This window comes from Loxodonta africana, chromosome 4, assembly GCF_030014295.1.
Source record: "Loxodonta africana isolate mLoxAfr1 chromosome 4, mLoxAfr1.hap2, whole genome shotgun sequence".
In the NCBI taxonomy this organism is placed as follows: Eukaryota; Metazoa; Chordata; class Mammalia; order Proboscidea; family Elephantidae; genus Loxodonta; species Loxodonta africana.
In genome coordinates this window covers 92,745,456-92,759,683 of record NC_087345.1, presented here as the reverse complement: position 1 = coordinate 92,759,683, position 14,228 = coordinate 92,745,456, and the positions used below count along the sequence as shown (strand labels likewise).

General features: G+C 47.5%; 1 protein-coding gene across 1 annotated transcript; it reads left to right on the top strand.

Moving 5' to 3' along the window:
- The first annotated feature begins 303 nt into the window (after nucleotides 1–303).
- On the top strand, nucleotides 304–8,668 carry LOC100670866 (tubulin alpha-1C chain). The gene is made up of 4 exons (XM_010596388.3): nucleotides 304–413; nucleotides 4,993–5,215; nucleotides 5,347–5,495; nucleotides 7,583–8,668. Exons 1-4 carry the CDS (start codon nucleotides 411–413, stop codon nucleotides 8,555–8,557), a joined length of 1,350 nt encoding a protein of 449 aa, XP_010594690.1. The 5' UTR covers nucleotides 304–410; the 3' UTR covers nucleotides 8,558–8,668.
- Nucleotides 8,669–14,228: the final 5,560 nt, after the last annotated feature.

Below are 14,228 nucleotides of genomic sequence, written 5' to 3'. Positions count from 1 at the left end.
TTTGCCCACCTGACACTCCCCACACACCTCGAGGACGGTGTAGATGCTTCACTTCCTCCCTCCTCCTCCCAATCGCCTACTCTTTCCTCTTCCCTGCCCAACCCGGTCCATTCTCTTGCCCCGAGGGTTACTCCTCCCCTTCCTAGTTCTTCTGGCTCCTTACAAATAGTTTGGTTTGAACTTTTGAACCCACCAATCAGAGCCGCTTGCCCTCCCCTCTCCGCAGGCCGGGAGGGGCCGCGCGGCCGGGGCGGGCCCACGACGCGTGGCCGGGGGAGCGTATAAAGGGCCGGGTGGGCCGCTGCCTCTCCCTACTTCTCCCCCGGACTCCTTGGCAGTCTGTTAGTGGGAGGTTCCTGCTGCTAGCCACTCGCCTTCTCTGTCCCCGCGGGTCCCTTAGGAGTCCCGTCATGGTGAGTGGGGACCCTAGGATAGCGCGGGCCGGAGCCTCACCCCGGGCTCGCGGTACGGGGAGAGCGCGCGGTCCGAAGGGCTGCAGGAGCCGCAGAGCCACCGGCTGCACGTGGGGCCGCGCCCGCACAGCTCCGGGCACCTCTGGCCAAACGCGCGTCTGGTGGCCGTACTGGGGTAGCGGGGTTCACCGAACTTGCCCTCCACTGGAAACCCTGGTGGTGTAGTGGTTAAGAGCTACGGTTGTTAACCTAAAGGTCGGCAGTTCGAATCCACCAGGGGCTCCTTGGAAACCTTATGGGGCAGCTCTACTCTGTCCTATAGGGTCGCTATGAGTTGGGTTCCACTCGACCGCAACGGGTTTGGTTTTTTGGGTTTGCTTCGGGCCGGAAGGCGCGGCCCAGGCACTGTCCTCGGTGGAAGTGGAAAGCCCCCTTGCTCCAAGGGTCCGCCACCGCTCAAGAAAGGGCAGAAGGTCTTTACATTGGCCCCCAAGGATCTGAGGAAACTAAAAATCCTACCCCCTAGTTTCCCCAAATGACCTCACCTTCCTACTGTCGTACGCGCTGGGCCCCGGAAGTTGAATGGGCAGGTTGTCTCTGGTACTTCCCGCACGGAAGGTGCGAACGCTCCTGGGCGCCCCCTCCCCAGCGCCCTGTGACTCGCTGCTGAGTCACCTGTGGCCGGGCTCTGGCTAGAGCTTCAATTGCACCATTCCACCTGAAGGACGGAGGCGGGCCCGTCCCTTGAAGGGAATAACTAAGTCTCACAGGTCTAATCCTACGTTTCTAGTGTTAACTTGGAAACCCTGGTGGCACAGTGGTTAAGTGCTAGGCTGCTAACCAGAACGTCTGCAGTTCGAATCCACCAGGTGCTCCTTGGAAACTATGGGGCAGTTCTACTCTGCCGTATAGGGTCGCTATGAATCGACTCGACCGCAATGGGTACCGAAATGTTAACTTAGTGAGGTGTTTATAGCTGAAAGTTTCCACTTAAGGGAGATTTTTAAAATGAATCCATAAAAGGGTTTTGTATAAGACCAGAGTAAACTACCGCTGATAATTTATTTACGCTTTCAAGACACATGAAACTGTACACAACTGGAATATTTTCTATATAGCTACCAAAGGTGTTGGGAAACAACTATCTTGGACAACACCGGGCCTACTTAGAATAAGCCATGTTTTTAAACAAGGATTTGTGTTTCAAATGTTTCTTAAAGTATCTAAAAAGGGGAGGCATGTAGTAGTGAATAATCGACCAGTTCCTGTCTTCGGAGACTGCCACAGCTAACAAAAATCTGAATACTGTAACAACTTGTCTGGGTGCCTTTGAACAAGCAAGAACAAAAAGATACTGGTAAAAGTGTGGTTCAGAAAGTAGTGGGCTTGTACTAAAGGGCAGGAAAGCATTGGCCACGGGTCTGCTGGTGCTTATTCAGTTCAAGCCATACTAAGTAAATCCATCACCTGTGCCTTATTCTCCCAAGTGGGCAGGGGGGAGAGGAGGGCAAACAGTGGCCACTGGCTTTGCCTGCTCAGCTTCTAGGGAGAGTTTAGACTGGTTAGCATTGAAACTTTTTGACTCAAAAGGTTTCAATGGAAGAACAGCTTCTTTAGGATGAGAGGATCTTCTCCGGTACCTTTCTTTGGGCCTGAGGGGTGTTATGAATGGATCTCTGGTTCTTTACAGCTTTCTGGGGCTGTGGTATTTCCAAAGTCCATTTAAAGGTAAACATGATGCAATGGTAAATAGTCATGGGCTCATTAGAACAAACAACTCATTCTCCCACAGCCCTGGAGCTGGACGAGTAGGGACAGGTAATACTGAGCTTGCCGATGTGGTCAGGACACCATGATTGTTTTATGGGGAGTGTAGGCGGGAAGGAGTGATCATAAGTTAAAGGTTGTGAGTGATTCAGGGGTTGTATTATCTTGGGTTATGAAACTAGGCCCTTTGAGAACTTAGCTGGCTGTTCAATTTTCTTTAGTTTCTTATTAGCAGCTTTTAAAAACTTGAAACCATACTATTCAGGGAAAAATGTAATGGGAAATTTTTGGTGTGGATATTTTGAAAGTCCTCTGCCAGTCTAAAAAGTAGCTAATCTGGCTGCTGATGAGATAAAACAAACGAGCTTTATGTTTTTTCTGTGAAGTCTGTGGGTATAGATTCTATGTTAATTACCTTATTTTTGCTAGGTAGGAATGATTTTCTACCTTCTAAATGACTGTTCAGCATGTAAAAAGGAAAATATTTCTCTGATATCATCAAATTCTTGAAACCATAGGCTTTTTGTCACAACAGCAGAGAGATATATACATTTTACTAGAGAGCAGCTAATTTCTTAATTTCAGTAGTCTTGATGACACTTACTTGGAAACCCTGGTGGCGTAGTGGTTAAGTGCTAACTAAAAGGACAGCAGTTCGAATCCACCAGCTGCTCCTTGGAAACTATGGGGCAGTTCTACCCTGCTCTGTAGGGTGGCTGTGAGTTAGAGTCAACTTGACAGCAATAGGCTTGGTTTTTTGGGGGGCGGGGGGGGATGACACTTACTAGGCTTTATTAACATGTGTCAATGATTTGTTGATGGTGAAGGAAAAATGTTCTTCCTAAAGATTAAATTCTCCTATAGGTTGCCTCTTACCACACCGTTCAAATACAGCTAACTGCTGCTCATCTAGCACTTTCTCCCTGAGTCATATGGCTGTAATTTGCTGGTTTTAGAGGGGGGCAGAGAAAAGCTCTTGTCTTTTTAAAGAATAGGATTAAAGAGGGACTAGAATAAGCTCACTAGTTACACAATCACACAGGAAATGAATCAGCTGGAAGGGGAACTTTGCATGAGTTTAAGGAATCAGCAGGCGTATTTCCGAAGAGCTAGGGAAAACTTACTGCTATAGAGCAGCTTGTCATTCTAACATGGTAGAAACCTGACCTTCAATATCTAATGTGGCTGCAAAGCAAGGGTCTGGCCTAGTGTGGGACCAAGAACCAGATTTGACCTTTTGCATCTGCTTTTCTGAAAGTAGCCTGAGCAATTAAGGAGCTCTTTGTCTTTTTAAGAAAACCCTGGTGGCATAGTGGTTAAGTGCTACGGCTGCTAACCAAAGGGTTGGCAGTTCAAATCCACCAGGTGCTCCATGGAAACTCTATGGGGCAGTTCTAGTCTGTTCTATAGGGTTCCTATGAGTCGGAATCGACTTGATGGCACTGGGTTTGGTTTTTTTTTTTTTTTTTTTTGGTTCATCTTTCTAAAAGGGGCCCCTGGTTGCACAGTGGCTAAGCACTTGCCTGCTAACCAAAAGGTCAGCGGTTCAAACCCACCAGCTGCTCCAAAGGAGAGAGATGTGACAGGAAGCTTCTGTAAAGATTTACAGCCTTAGAAACCCTTTGGGGCAGTTCTACTCTGTCCTGTAGGATCGCTGTGAGTCAGAATTGACTCGACAGCAGTGGATTTGGTTTTGTCTTAAGTAGCCAGGCAAGTAGGGGCTACACAGGCTACCCCCCCTCCCTGTACCTGGCAAGCCAACTTTGGGGTGGGGAGGTATGATGCAGTCATGCATATTCATTCATTGATTAGGTTGATCATAAGTATGCATTAAGGCTCCGGTCATGCATATTCACTGAGGTTCCAGTGACTAGGGAACCATGGACCTTGGAGCTCTCTTTTTGAGGCCTAATGGATTGGTGAGAATATCCGTGCACTGGATAGAATTTGACAAGTTCCTGGGGACAATGGAAGCTACCTGCCGGGATCTCTCTCAGACCTTGCCTGCTGCTTCCCTTTGCTTATATCCTTTCTGGTTATAAATTTTTTAAATGTAAGAATTAGGTAACAGTCTCCATGAATTTTGTGAGCCATTCTAGAGAATTAACGAACCCACAGGGGCAATGAGCCAGCAGGGGCTAGCAGTTCACAGCTGATTTGTGTAGACCCAGCTCCAGGTGGCTGGACGATAGGGAAAGGCTGCACGGGCAGTTGATGGAGAGTCTTCTAGCTTGTGTCCTAGTTCCAAGGGACTAGAAAGAAGGGAGGTCAGCTGGTCTGAAATGCAGGGACTTGTACAGACTTCTGAGCCTAGGGCTGGTCCCTGATGACCTGGCTTCAGGTGGCCAGGAATGTTTTGACCCAGCTCAGGATAGCTAGGATATCTAACTGTGGGTAGTTAGGGTCAGAGAGGGAGGAATTGCCATGGAATTGATTGGCAGCGAGGTATAGTGGTGATATGGGAAGGTGAGGCCTGGATACAATCCCGGCAGAGAATTGGGTTCATGCTGACCCTTGCCACAGAAAAAAAAAAAAAAAGTGGTAAAGGTGGGGTTTACCTACCTTGCCCCTTTAGCACGGAAGTTGGTAGTATCATACCTAGTTTGTCATTAGCATAATCTTCAGTTTTCCAAAGCGTTTCTTCTGAATTAGGTCTTCATCAAAGATTGGTACTTGTGAAATAGTCACTGGGCAGCAGTGGCCTCCAGAGAGGTGGTTATTTATCCTGAAGATTAGTCATTTAGGTGTGAATCATTCCTAAGCGTCCTATCTGTTGTTTCATATTCTAACTTTTCCTATCTTCCTCCCACAGCGTGAGTGCATCTCCATCCATGTTGGCCAGGCTGGTGTCCAGATTGGCAATGCCTGCTGGGAGCTCTACTGTCTGGAACACGGCATCCAGCCTGATGGCCAGATGCCAAGTGACAAGACCATTGGCGGGGGAGACGACTCCTTCAACACCTTCTTCAGTGAGACAGGCGCTGGCAAGCATGTGCCCAGGGCAGTGTTTGTAGACCTGGAACCCACGGTCATTGGTGAGTTGAACACAGCAGTATCCTTAGTGAGATCCCAGGGGCCTGGCACAGGAGCTCTGTCCTGGGGGGCTGTACTGATAGGCTTGTGCACATTGTTAGTGGTGGGTGGCCTCTCTGTTTTTCTTTTGCAGATGAAGTTCGCACTGGCACCTACCGCCAGCTCTTCCATCCTGAACAGCTCATCACAGGCAAGGAAGATGCTGCCAATAACTATGCCCGTGGCCACTACACCATTGGCAAGGAGATCATTGACCTTGTCTTGGACAGAATTCGCAAGCTGGTAAATAACAGTATTGTATTTAATAAGGGGGGAGAGTTTTCTCTTGCAATTTTCAGACAGACCAAACTACTTGAATGTTTACACACTAAAGTGAGACTTAGAATGCTCACTAAATTAACTAGACTTCTAAACTACATAGTTCTGGGTTATGAGAGACAGCGATTTGGGCCAGGGTTAAGTGTTGTTTTGCCTATTCCTTTGTGTGTTACAAAGCAGATTTGGGCCATTGGTGCTCCTTTCAGTGAGGGCAGTTCTCCCTATTTTCAAGATGAGAGCCAAAGAGCCTGCACAGTCTATTGACATTTAAGGCCATTAAGCATCCTTGTTCATATTAAACAAGGCAGATTTCTTGCTTCAAGCTGAGACATCCCTTTTTAGGTCATCTTAGTCACACTGAATGAGTAGGTGGCTGGCAGCTAAATGTAACTAATTGATCTAATTCATTAAAACAAAAAAAAAATCCAGGTTGTTGCCTTAAGGTAATACAGAAGTTTCAGAGCAGAAGAAGCCAGTGTATAACACTGACTAGAAACACTGGAAACTCTTTAACAAAGTGGAGCAAGTATCAGTTGCTGCAGCACTGAAGGTATTGAGACATAATAACCAGAAAACAGTGCCCTTGCATTTCTACTAGAGCTCAGAGCAACGTGGACTGATGCTGTGGCAGAAAAACCTTTGCCAACTTTATCTATTTCAATAACATTGGGAAGTATTCTTTTGAAACATTTTTATTAAGAGTCCAGCTATCAGATGAGCCTTTGCTCCTTAGGCATGTGGGCAGCTTGTAAGTAATTAACCGAGAACCAAGCACGAAGGTCCTAGGTAGAATTGCTTGTCATGAAAATCACATTATACTAAGCCCAGCCACAACTGGTCTATTCTAAAAAGAATGGTCTTACATCACACGTGGTTCACACTTTTCTCAAATGTTTATGGTAGTCTTGCCAGCAAAACTGGGTTAATGGTTCCTGTATTTGCAAATTCAGGGTGCAGCTATAAGCACTGACTTGGAAATCAGGACCTACCTTTAGGGAAAAATAAACCTAGAGAAAGCCATTTGGAATTCTAGAGTGAAGGTCATTAACTACCAAAACAGTTGTTTGTTGTTGGTATTGCTGTGTCTACGTGAGATTAAGGGATATAGTTGGTAGACTAGGGCTGCCTTGTACATTGATCTTGTGTGGTTATTTCAGAGTGTGGACCCACAAGGTAAGTGAACTGAGGGGTCAGTACAGAATGTCCATGAATCTCTGAGCACCTTTTGAGAAGTAATCGTTGTCAACAAAATACCTTGTCTAAAAGGTCAGGCTCATTCTTTCATAGAGTAGCAGTTTACCAGGTGGAATAGCCCATTTAAGTGGTGGAAAGTTCTCATAGAATAGTGGTAATAAATTACTTTTTCCCAGAATGAGTAGTTTTCTAGATAACTAGTGCCGTGTACTGAGTGCTTACTGTGTCAAGCGCTATTCCACGTGCTCATTTAATTCCCAACAACCTTAGGTTATTCTCATTTAATAAGTAGAAAACTGAGATAGAGAAATGAGATTGGGTCAAGGATCACAAGGTAAGGAACTAACTGGCAGAGCCAAATCCAAACCCAGTCTGACTCCATCACCAAGGCATTGAAACTTAGTTCTTCAGGTGCACTCCAGTTCAGAAAACACCAGCCAGATCTTTGTGAGGCATCCATTGTACCAGGCTGGTGGCCCTGGGCCTGCCCTTGGTAGCTCTCCAACTGATAAGAAGCTGCCCTTGTTCTGCGTTCACAGCATGGTCAGCATTGGTTGCCCTCCTGATCACCAAAACTTGGGCCCTGTATCTGTCCCAGGCCTCCTGATTCCTCTGCCTTGAAGAAATGAAAATAGTTCATTTTTAAATAGCCTTTTTAGGAGATTTTCCACCCAACAGTTGATATGTGAAGTTTCTCTGAATCACTTAACACTTAGAAGCTCTTTATGACTACTTTTTTATCAAAGATTATTCAGAATATTTAAAAACCACAATCAGCGTAATCACAGATTCAGAGTTGTTGGCAACTTTCATCAGATGTCTCTCAATACTAAAATTAAAACTTTTTTCTTTTGCAGGCCGATCAGTGCACAGGTCTTCAGGGCTTCTTGGTTTTCCACAGTTTCGGTGGGGGAACCGGTTCTGGGTTCACCTCTTTGCTGATGGAACGCCTCTCAGTTGATTATGGCAAGAAGTCCAAGCTGGAGTTCTCTATTTACCCAGCCCCCCAGGTTTCCACAGCTGTAGTTGAGCCCTACAACTCCATCCTCACCACCCACACCACCCTGGAGCACTCAGATTGTGCCTTCATGGTAGACAATGAGGCCATCTATGACATCTGTCGCAGAAACCTTGATATTGAGCGCCCAACCTACACTAATCTTAACCGCCTTATTAGCCAGATTGTGTCCTCTATCACTGCTTCCCTCAGATTTGATGGTGCCCTGAATGTCGATCTGACAGAATTCCAGACCAACCTGGTGCCCTATCCCCGCATCCACTTCCCTCTGGCCACATATGCCCCTGTCATCTCTGCTGAGAAAGCCTACCATGAACAGCTTACTGTAGCAGAGATTACCAATGCTTGCTTTGAGCCAGCCAACCAGATGGTGAAATGTGACCCCCGCCATGGTAAATACATGGCTTGCTGCCTGTTGTACCGTGGTGATGTGGTTCCCAAAGATGTCAATGCTGCCATTGCCACCATCAAGACCAAGCGCAGCATCCAGTTTGTGGATTGGTGCCCCACTGGCTTCAAGGTTGGCATTAACTACCAGCCTCCCACTGTGGTGCCTGGTGGAGACCTGGCCAAGGTACAGCGAGCTGTGTGCATGCTGAGCAACACCACAGCCGTTGCTGAGGCCTGGGCTCGCCTGGACCACAAGTTTGACCTGATGTATGCCAAGCGTGCCTTTGTTCACTGGTACGTGGGTGAGGGGATGGAGGAAGGAGAGTTTTCTGAGGCCCGTGAGGACATGGCTGCCCTTGAGAAGGATTATGAGGAGGTTGGAGCAGATAGTGCTGAGGGAGAGGATGAGGGCGAAGAGTATTAACCTGTCTGTTGCAATTGTAAACTCCGTTGTCTTGAGACTCTTATTTGTGTTGTCCTGTAAAGCTGCCCCATGGTCCTTCACTGTCAATAAAAGTGATGTTTCCGTTTTAAATGTCGAACTGGCTTCTCTATCACAGTAAATACTTAAGACTAGTTGAGGGTGGAAGAGGCTGGCAGAGGATTCACCTGATCGTCATTTGAGCAATGTTTCAAGTGCCTACTGTGTGCCATGTACTGTGCTCTAAGGGGTTTTTGTTTTTTTCATATAGACCTGAGGTGAGTGGTGATAAAAATCATTTCCTAAGTGAGGAAACTGGATCAAATTGATTGGGCCAATGCTTCTCAAAAGTCAGTTTGAGCATGAATCACCTATTGTTGTTGTTAGGTGCTGTTGAGTGGGTTCCAACTCATAGCGACCCTATGCACAACAGAACGAAACACTGCCCGGTCCTGCGCCATCCTTACAATCTTTGTTATGCTTGAGCTCATTGTTGCAGCCACTGTGTCAATCCACCTCCTTGAGGGTCTTCCTCTTTTCCACTGACCCTGTACTTTGCCAAACATGATGTCCTTCTCCAGGGACTGATCCCTCCTGACAATATGTCCAAGTATGTAAGGTGCAGTCTCTCCATCCTTGCTTTTAAGGAGCATTCTGGTTGTACTTCTAAGACAGATTTGTTCGTTCTTTTGGCAGTCCATGGTATATTCAATATTCTTCGCCAACACCACAATTCAAAGGCGTCAATTCTTTGGTCTTATTCATTGTCCAGCTTTCACATGGATATGATGAGATTGAGAATACCATGGCTTGGGTCAGGTGCACCTTAGTCTTCAATGTGACATCTTTGCTCTTCAACACTTTAAAGAGGTCCTTTGCAACAGATTTACCCAGTGCAATGCATCATTTGATTTCTTAACTGCTGCTTCCATGGCTGTTGATTGTGGATCCACGTAAAATGAAATTCTTGACCACTTCAGTCTTTATTCTGTTTATCATGGTGTTGCTTATTGGTCCAGTTGGGAGGATTTTTGTTTTCTTTATGCTTGAGGTGCAATCCATACTGAAGGCTGTGGTCTTTGATCTTCATTAATAAGTGCTTCAAGTCCTCTTCACTTTCAGCAAGCAAGGTTGTGTCATCTGCATAACACAGGTTGTTAATGAGTCTTCCTCCATCCCTGATGCCCCTTTCTTCTGCATATAGTCCAGCTTCTCGTATTATTTGCTCAGCACACAGATTGAATAGGTATGGTCAAAGAATACAACCCTGATGTACACCTTTCCTGACTTTAAACCAGTCAGTATCCCCTTGTTCTGTCTGAACAACTGCCTCTTGGTTTATGTAGAGGTTCCTCAGGAAGATGGAAGGAATCACCTGTAGATACTAAAGTACAGATTCTATAGTTAGCAGTGGGGCTTCAGCTACTGCATTTTAATGTCCCCAGGTGATGCTGATGCCCTTGATCTGTTGTGTCCACACTTGGAGTAGTAGCTAGGGATTAGGTAATAGTAAATGGTAGAGCCAAAACTCAAATCATCAGCCATACTACCAGAACGATAGCTGTTAGTCTTTAATACTAGTCACATGGTGAGGGCTTGGAATCATGCTGTTTTATCCCATATGTAGCCAAACATAAAATGGCAAATAAGATTTTGGTACTTAGGCTTTTGCTTGGAGTAAATGGAGCTGGCCTAGCTGAGACACAAAATTTCAATAGTTATAAGCTGTTACGGTATTGGTACTGTATCCAGTGTATGTCATGGAGAATATTTGAAGTTTTTTGAGTAGGGGAATAAGAAAAATTGAATGTGTGTGTAATTAAAATTGGAGCATTCCCTAACCTGAAGCTTTTCCCAAGCTGAAGCTGTGTGGTTCTTGAAGGGGAGGGGACAAGATATAAGCAGATGGCCTGAGGAAACTTAGGGCATGAAATGTAGTTGAGTACAGAGCTTGATGACTGGTATTCTGTTCAGTGATGTGGCCTGTAAGGTTGAACTAAGCAATGGGAAAGGACTATGATGACTGAAAGGCCAGGCTTCAGGACGGAAGAACTAGTTTTGGATGCTTGGGGCGCCCCTGAGTGGGAATGCCTAACAGGTGGCTGGAGATGGGGAGGGCGTGCATAGCTGCAAGTGTGTTAACCTGTACTCCATGCCTGACCTTTTTCCCATGGCACTGGGGTACCTTCTCTCAACACTGATGTCTGCACCCCATACCCGTTGCTCACTTCAGCTCCCTTACCATGAGTAGAGCAGCTGGGAATGTGCCAGCACAGCACGGCACTGTCACAGCTGCAGCCTGAGATGCTTCAGCCCTGCTGGGGATGGTTTTATTCCATCATGAGAGCACTGGGGCCTTGTGCCATTCAATGCTGGCACGGCACGGCCTGGCCCCATCCTTGAGCACAAAGACAGCTTTTGCTACTTATCAGATGGGCAGGGTTCCTCCCGGCAGCCCCAGGATGGAGGGTCCAGGATGAAAATGAACCTTGGGGAGGCCAGCCAGCCACAAGAGGGGCATGCAGAGACCTTCCACACCCAGGAGATCAGCTGATAAGCCACAGTGCGAGCACGGCAGGAAACAGGACACCCATGATGAGAATGAGCAGATAAGTCATCCGATTCAGCTGAGCACGGCTCACCCCATGATACCTGGGAGGTGCCCCAAGGATGAGATACAGAGCATGATCCTTCAGAATGACCTGGACAGCCGGGAACCTCCTGGGCCAGCCACCCCTGGCCAGGAGCAGTGCCCTTCTGCTTAACTCTGAGCCTTGCAAATCAGACTCTTCCACCTGTGCCAAGATGCGTAAAAGGTTGAAAGCTTTAAGCAGGAGCAACTGTGAGGTGAAAGAAAATAAAAGTTTGGCTAAAAAAAGTCCAGCAAAGTCTGAGGAATTGGAAGAGCAAAGTGCAAGTTGTTCGGAGGTCTCTGTCCTTGTAATGATGAGGTTTTCCCCTTCTGCACTGGCAGGGAGAGAATAGAAGTTAGCCTGCAGCAAGAACAAATATACCCCAAGGTCTAGGTTGCTGCTTTATGGCTGGCAATCATCTGATTTGCCCTTGAGCACAAATGAAAAGTCTGCACTCAGGGCTGCAGAAATGCCACTGAGGTTTGATGAGGATAAATGGAAAAAGCATGAGTTTGGCTCCTGGGATTGGCTATGGCCCCAGACTCTGGCTTTCTGGACAGAGGGCTGATTGCCTGCCCTCACCTGATCTGACCAGAGGATCAAGCTGCTTCTACCCATGGAGACCACCGGCCACTGAGGAGATGAGTGCTCCAGGCAGAGCAGCTTTGAGCTGGAGCAGGGTGAGGAGAAAGAGTGGCTTTAAGGGGCCCTTCTGCCTGCCTGTCCACCTGTCAGCCCATGTGTTTAGGAAGTACCTGGCAAATGCCTCTGCTTCCAGCAGGAGTCTAGCCATCAGCCCACTCTCAGGCCAGGGAATGGCCAGGAAATTTTAAAATCACCTTGGAGAGACCCCTGTCTTTAGGCTTCCAGCTTGTAGGAGGCTGTGTGGTACTGAGTGGACTTGTGGCAGGGGAAGGGAGGCCAGTCATGGCTGAGGCTGGGAGGAAGAGGCCGGTGGGTTCACATCTCTGGTGTTTCATAACCTTCACAATACCTCTGAGGTGACGTTATACCCATTGCTACAGCTGAGGAAATGAAAGCTCAGAGAGATCAAATATCTAGCCTAAGGCTATAGAGCCAGTAGCAGAACTGAAATTTGACTCCAGATCACCGACTCCCAAGTGTGTGCTCTCTCCATTCTGCATGCAGCCTCTCAGCGGTGCCAGAGAAGTCAGCTCTGCCCTGGTGGCCGTTCCAGGTCTGAGGAGAAGGGCCACATCCTGGGCAATGCAGGGCACGAGGCCCACCAATGCCAGCCCTCACTTGGAGCGCTGAATGGAGCAGCAGAAAGGAGATCTTGCTATACCGCTGATTGTCAGAACACCTCCCAGGAGCCCCGTTCCTGGGCCCAAGTGGCAGTACGCTGATCCAGAGTGGCAAAGCCAACTGGTCCCTGATACCAGGTTGTAGCCTCCCCAGTGAGGGGGCCTCCATCTGAGCTCCGTGAATCAAGTCTCAGCTTGTAGGATGATACAGTGTCCTTGCAGGACAGGTGCTGCCACCTGCCTGGACTCCTGACAAGACACCAGCCGATGTGCAGATAGGACAGCTCACACCTGGAGCATCGCTTCCCTCAGCACTGGGGCTACGAGGGTCAGCTTCTGTCAGCTGAGGTCACAAGGGGCTGCTGGCAGAGGTGGCCCAGGCAGGTGGCTCCGGTGGCCCAGTGCCAGGACAGCCATCTGTGAGACACGGGCAGCAGAAGGTGAAGGGAAAATAGACCCCCTGGTGCAGGGGTCATGGAGTGGAGATCAGAGGTCAGCCCCATGGAGAAGGCCTCCTTTGCTGACATCTCATTAGCCCGTCGCTGCCCCATACATTCTAAGGGCCTCACTTCCCTGAGTCTGTCAGCACTGAACAGGTTCTGGGAAGGTGGTTCTTTTCCTCCTCTAATATTCCCTCCGAGTCCGCAGCAGGATAGAGGCACAGAATCAGTGAACCCTGCGCAAGTAGAGACCTGTCTGCTTTAGTCATGATACAGCAAGTGCTTCTAAACGCTTGCCTCACCACCAGAAGTTTGCTTTTTTCTTTTTTAAATGCAGACAGAATATATGAGTTTTATTGCAGATTTCCTACTTACACAAAAGCCTTGTCTGAGTTCACAAATCAGTTTTAATAAATTCACTGGGGAGCGGGAGGGATGTGTAAATCTGTCCTCACTGCAGCCACTCCTCTCCACTTGTCTCTCCACTCATTGAATCTCATTAAGCTCACAGGAGATGTCTAGCCCAATTGTAGACTAATTCAGAAATGCTTTTGGCCAAGGTAATCATGTCCAATTAGACTACTATAGCAATCATTTCCAGTTTGGTAGTTTAACTCATTGTTTTGGCACACCTATTTGGTGCAAATCACTGTCGGAAATATACCTAATTCAATATTCCCTCGGTTTGTAGTGACAAACCACACACATACAACCCTAATTCAAGGCCACCAGTCCTAGGCTGTCACGCGTGGCAGCCACCATTGTGTATCCACACCAAACCCATTCCTAGCTTGTTTTACATGCCAACACAGCCTGGTTCTGTTTAGGCATTGGGCAGCCATGAGCATGGGGAGCTGGGCCTCTCTACCACCAATCCAGGTAATTCTGTTTCTCTTGCTAGGGATTGGTTAAGGAACTAGCTTGTGATGCAATTATGGAAATGAAAGGTAAGGTAATGTCTATGGCAGGGGCAGGGAGGGAAGGGGGAATAGAAAGGGAGGTATTACAAAAAAATTCCCTTGCCCTTAGAGGAATACAGGGATAAGGATCTTCTCTTGCAACTTTTGGACATTATTGAGGGTATGATGCTTAAAATTGCTGCAGCCGTCTTGTGACCATGAGCGGGCAAACACGAGGACAAAAGCTAATACTCTGAAGATGGCAGGGCAGAAAGATAATGGAATCTGGGTCCTTGACAGGATGTTGAGCCCCTGAATTAACCAGTCCTGAGACTGCTCTAGGAACCTCTAGGAACCCTGGTGGCACAGTGGTTAAGTGCTCTGCTGCTAACTGAAAGCTCAGCTGTTTGAACTCACCAACTGCTCCATGGGAGAAA

Bases quoted from the DNA above. Each gene is read 5' to 3' on its own strand.
- LOC100670866 (XM_010596388.3), top strand. The intron at 5,216-5,346 runs GTGAGTTGAACA...TTTCTTTTGCAG, and splicing joins CCTGGAACCCACGGTCATTG to ATGAAGTTCGCACTGGCACC. The intron at 5,496-7,582 runs GTAAATAACAGT...TTTCTTTTGCAG, and splicing joins TGGACAGAATTCGCAAGCTG to GCCGATCAGTGCACAGGTCT.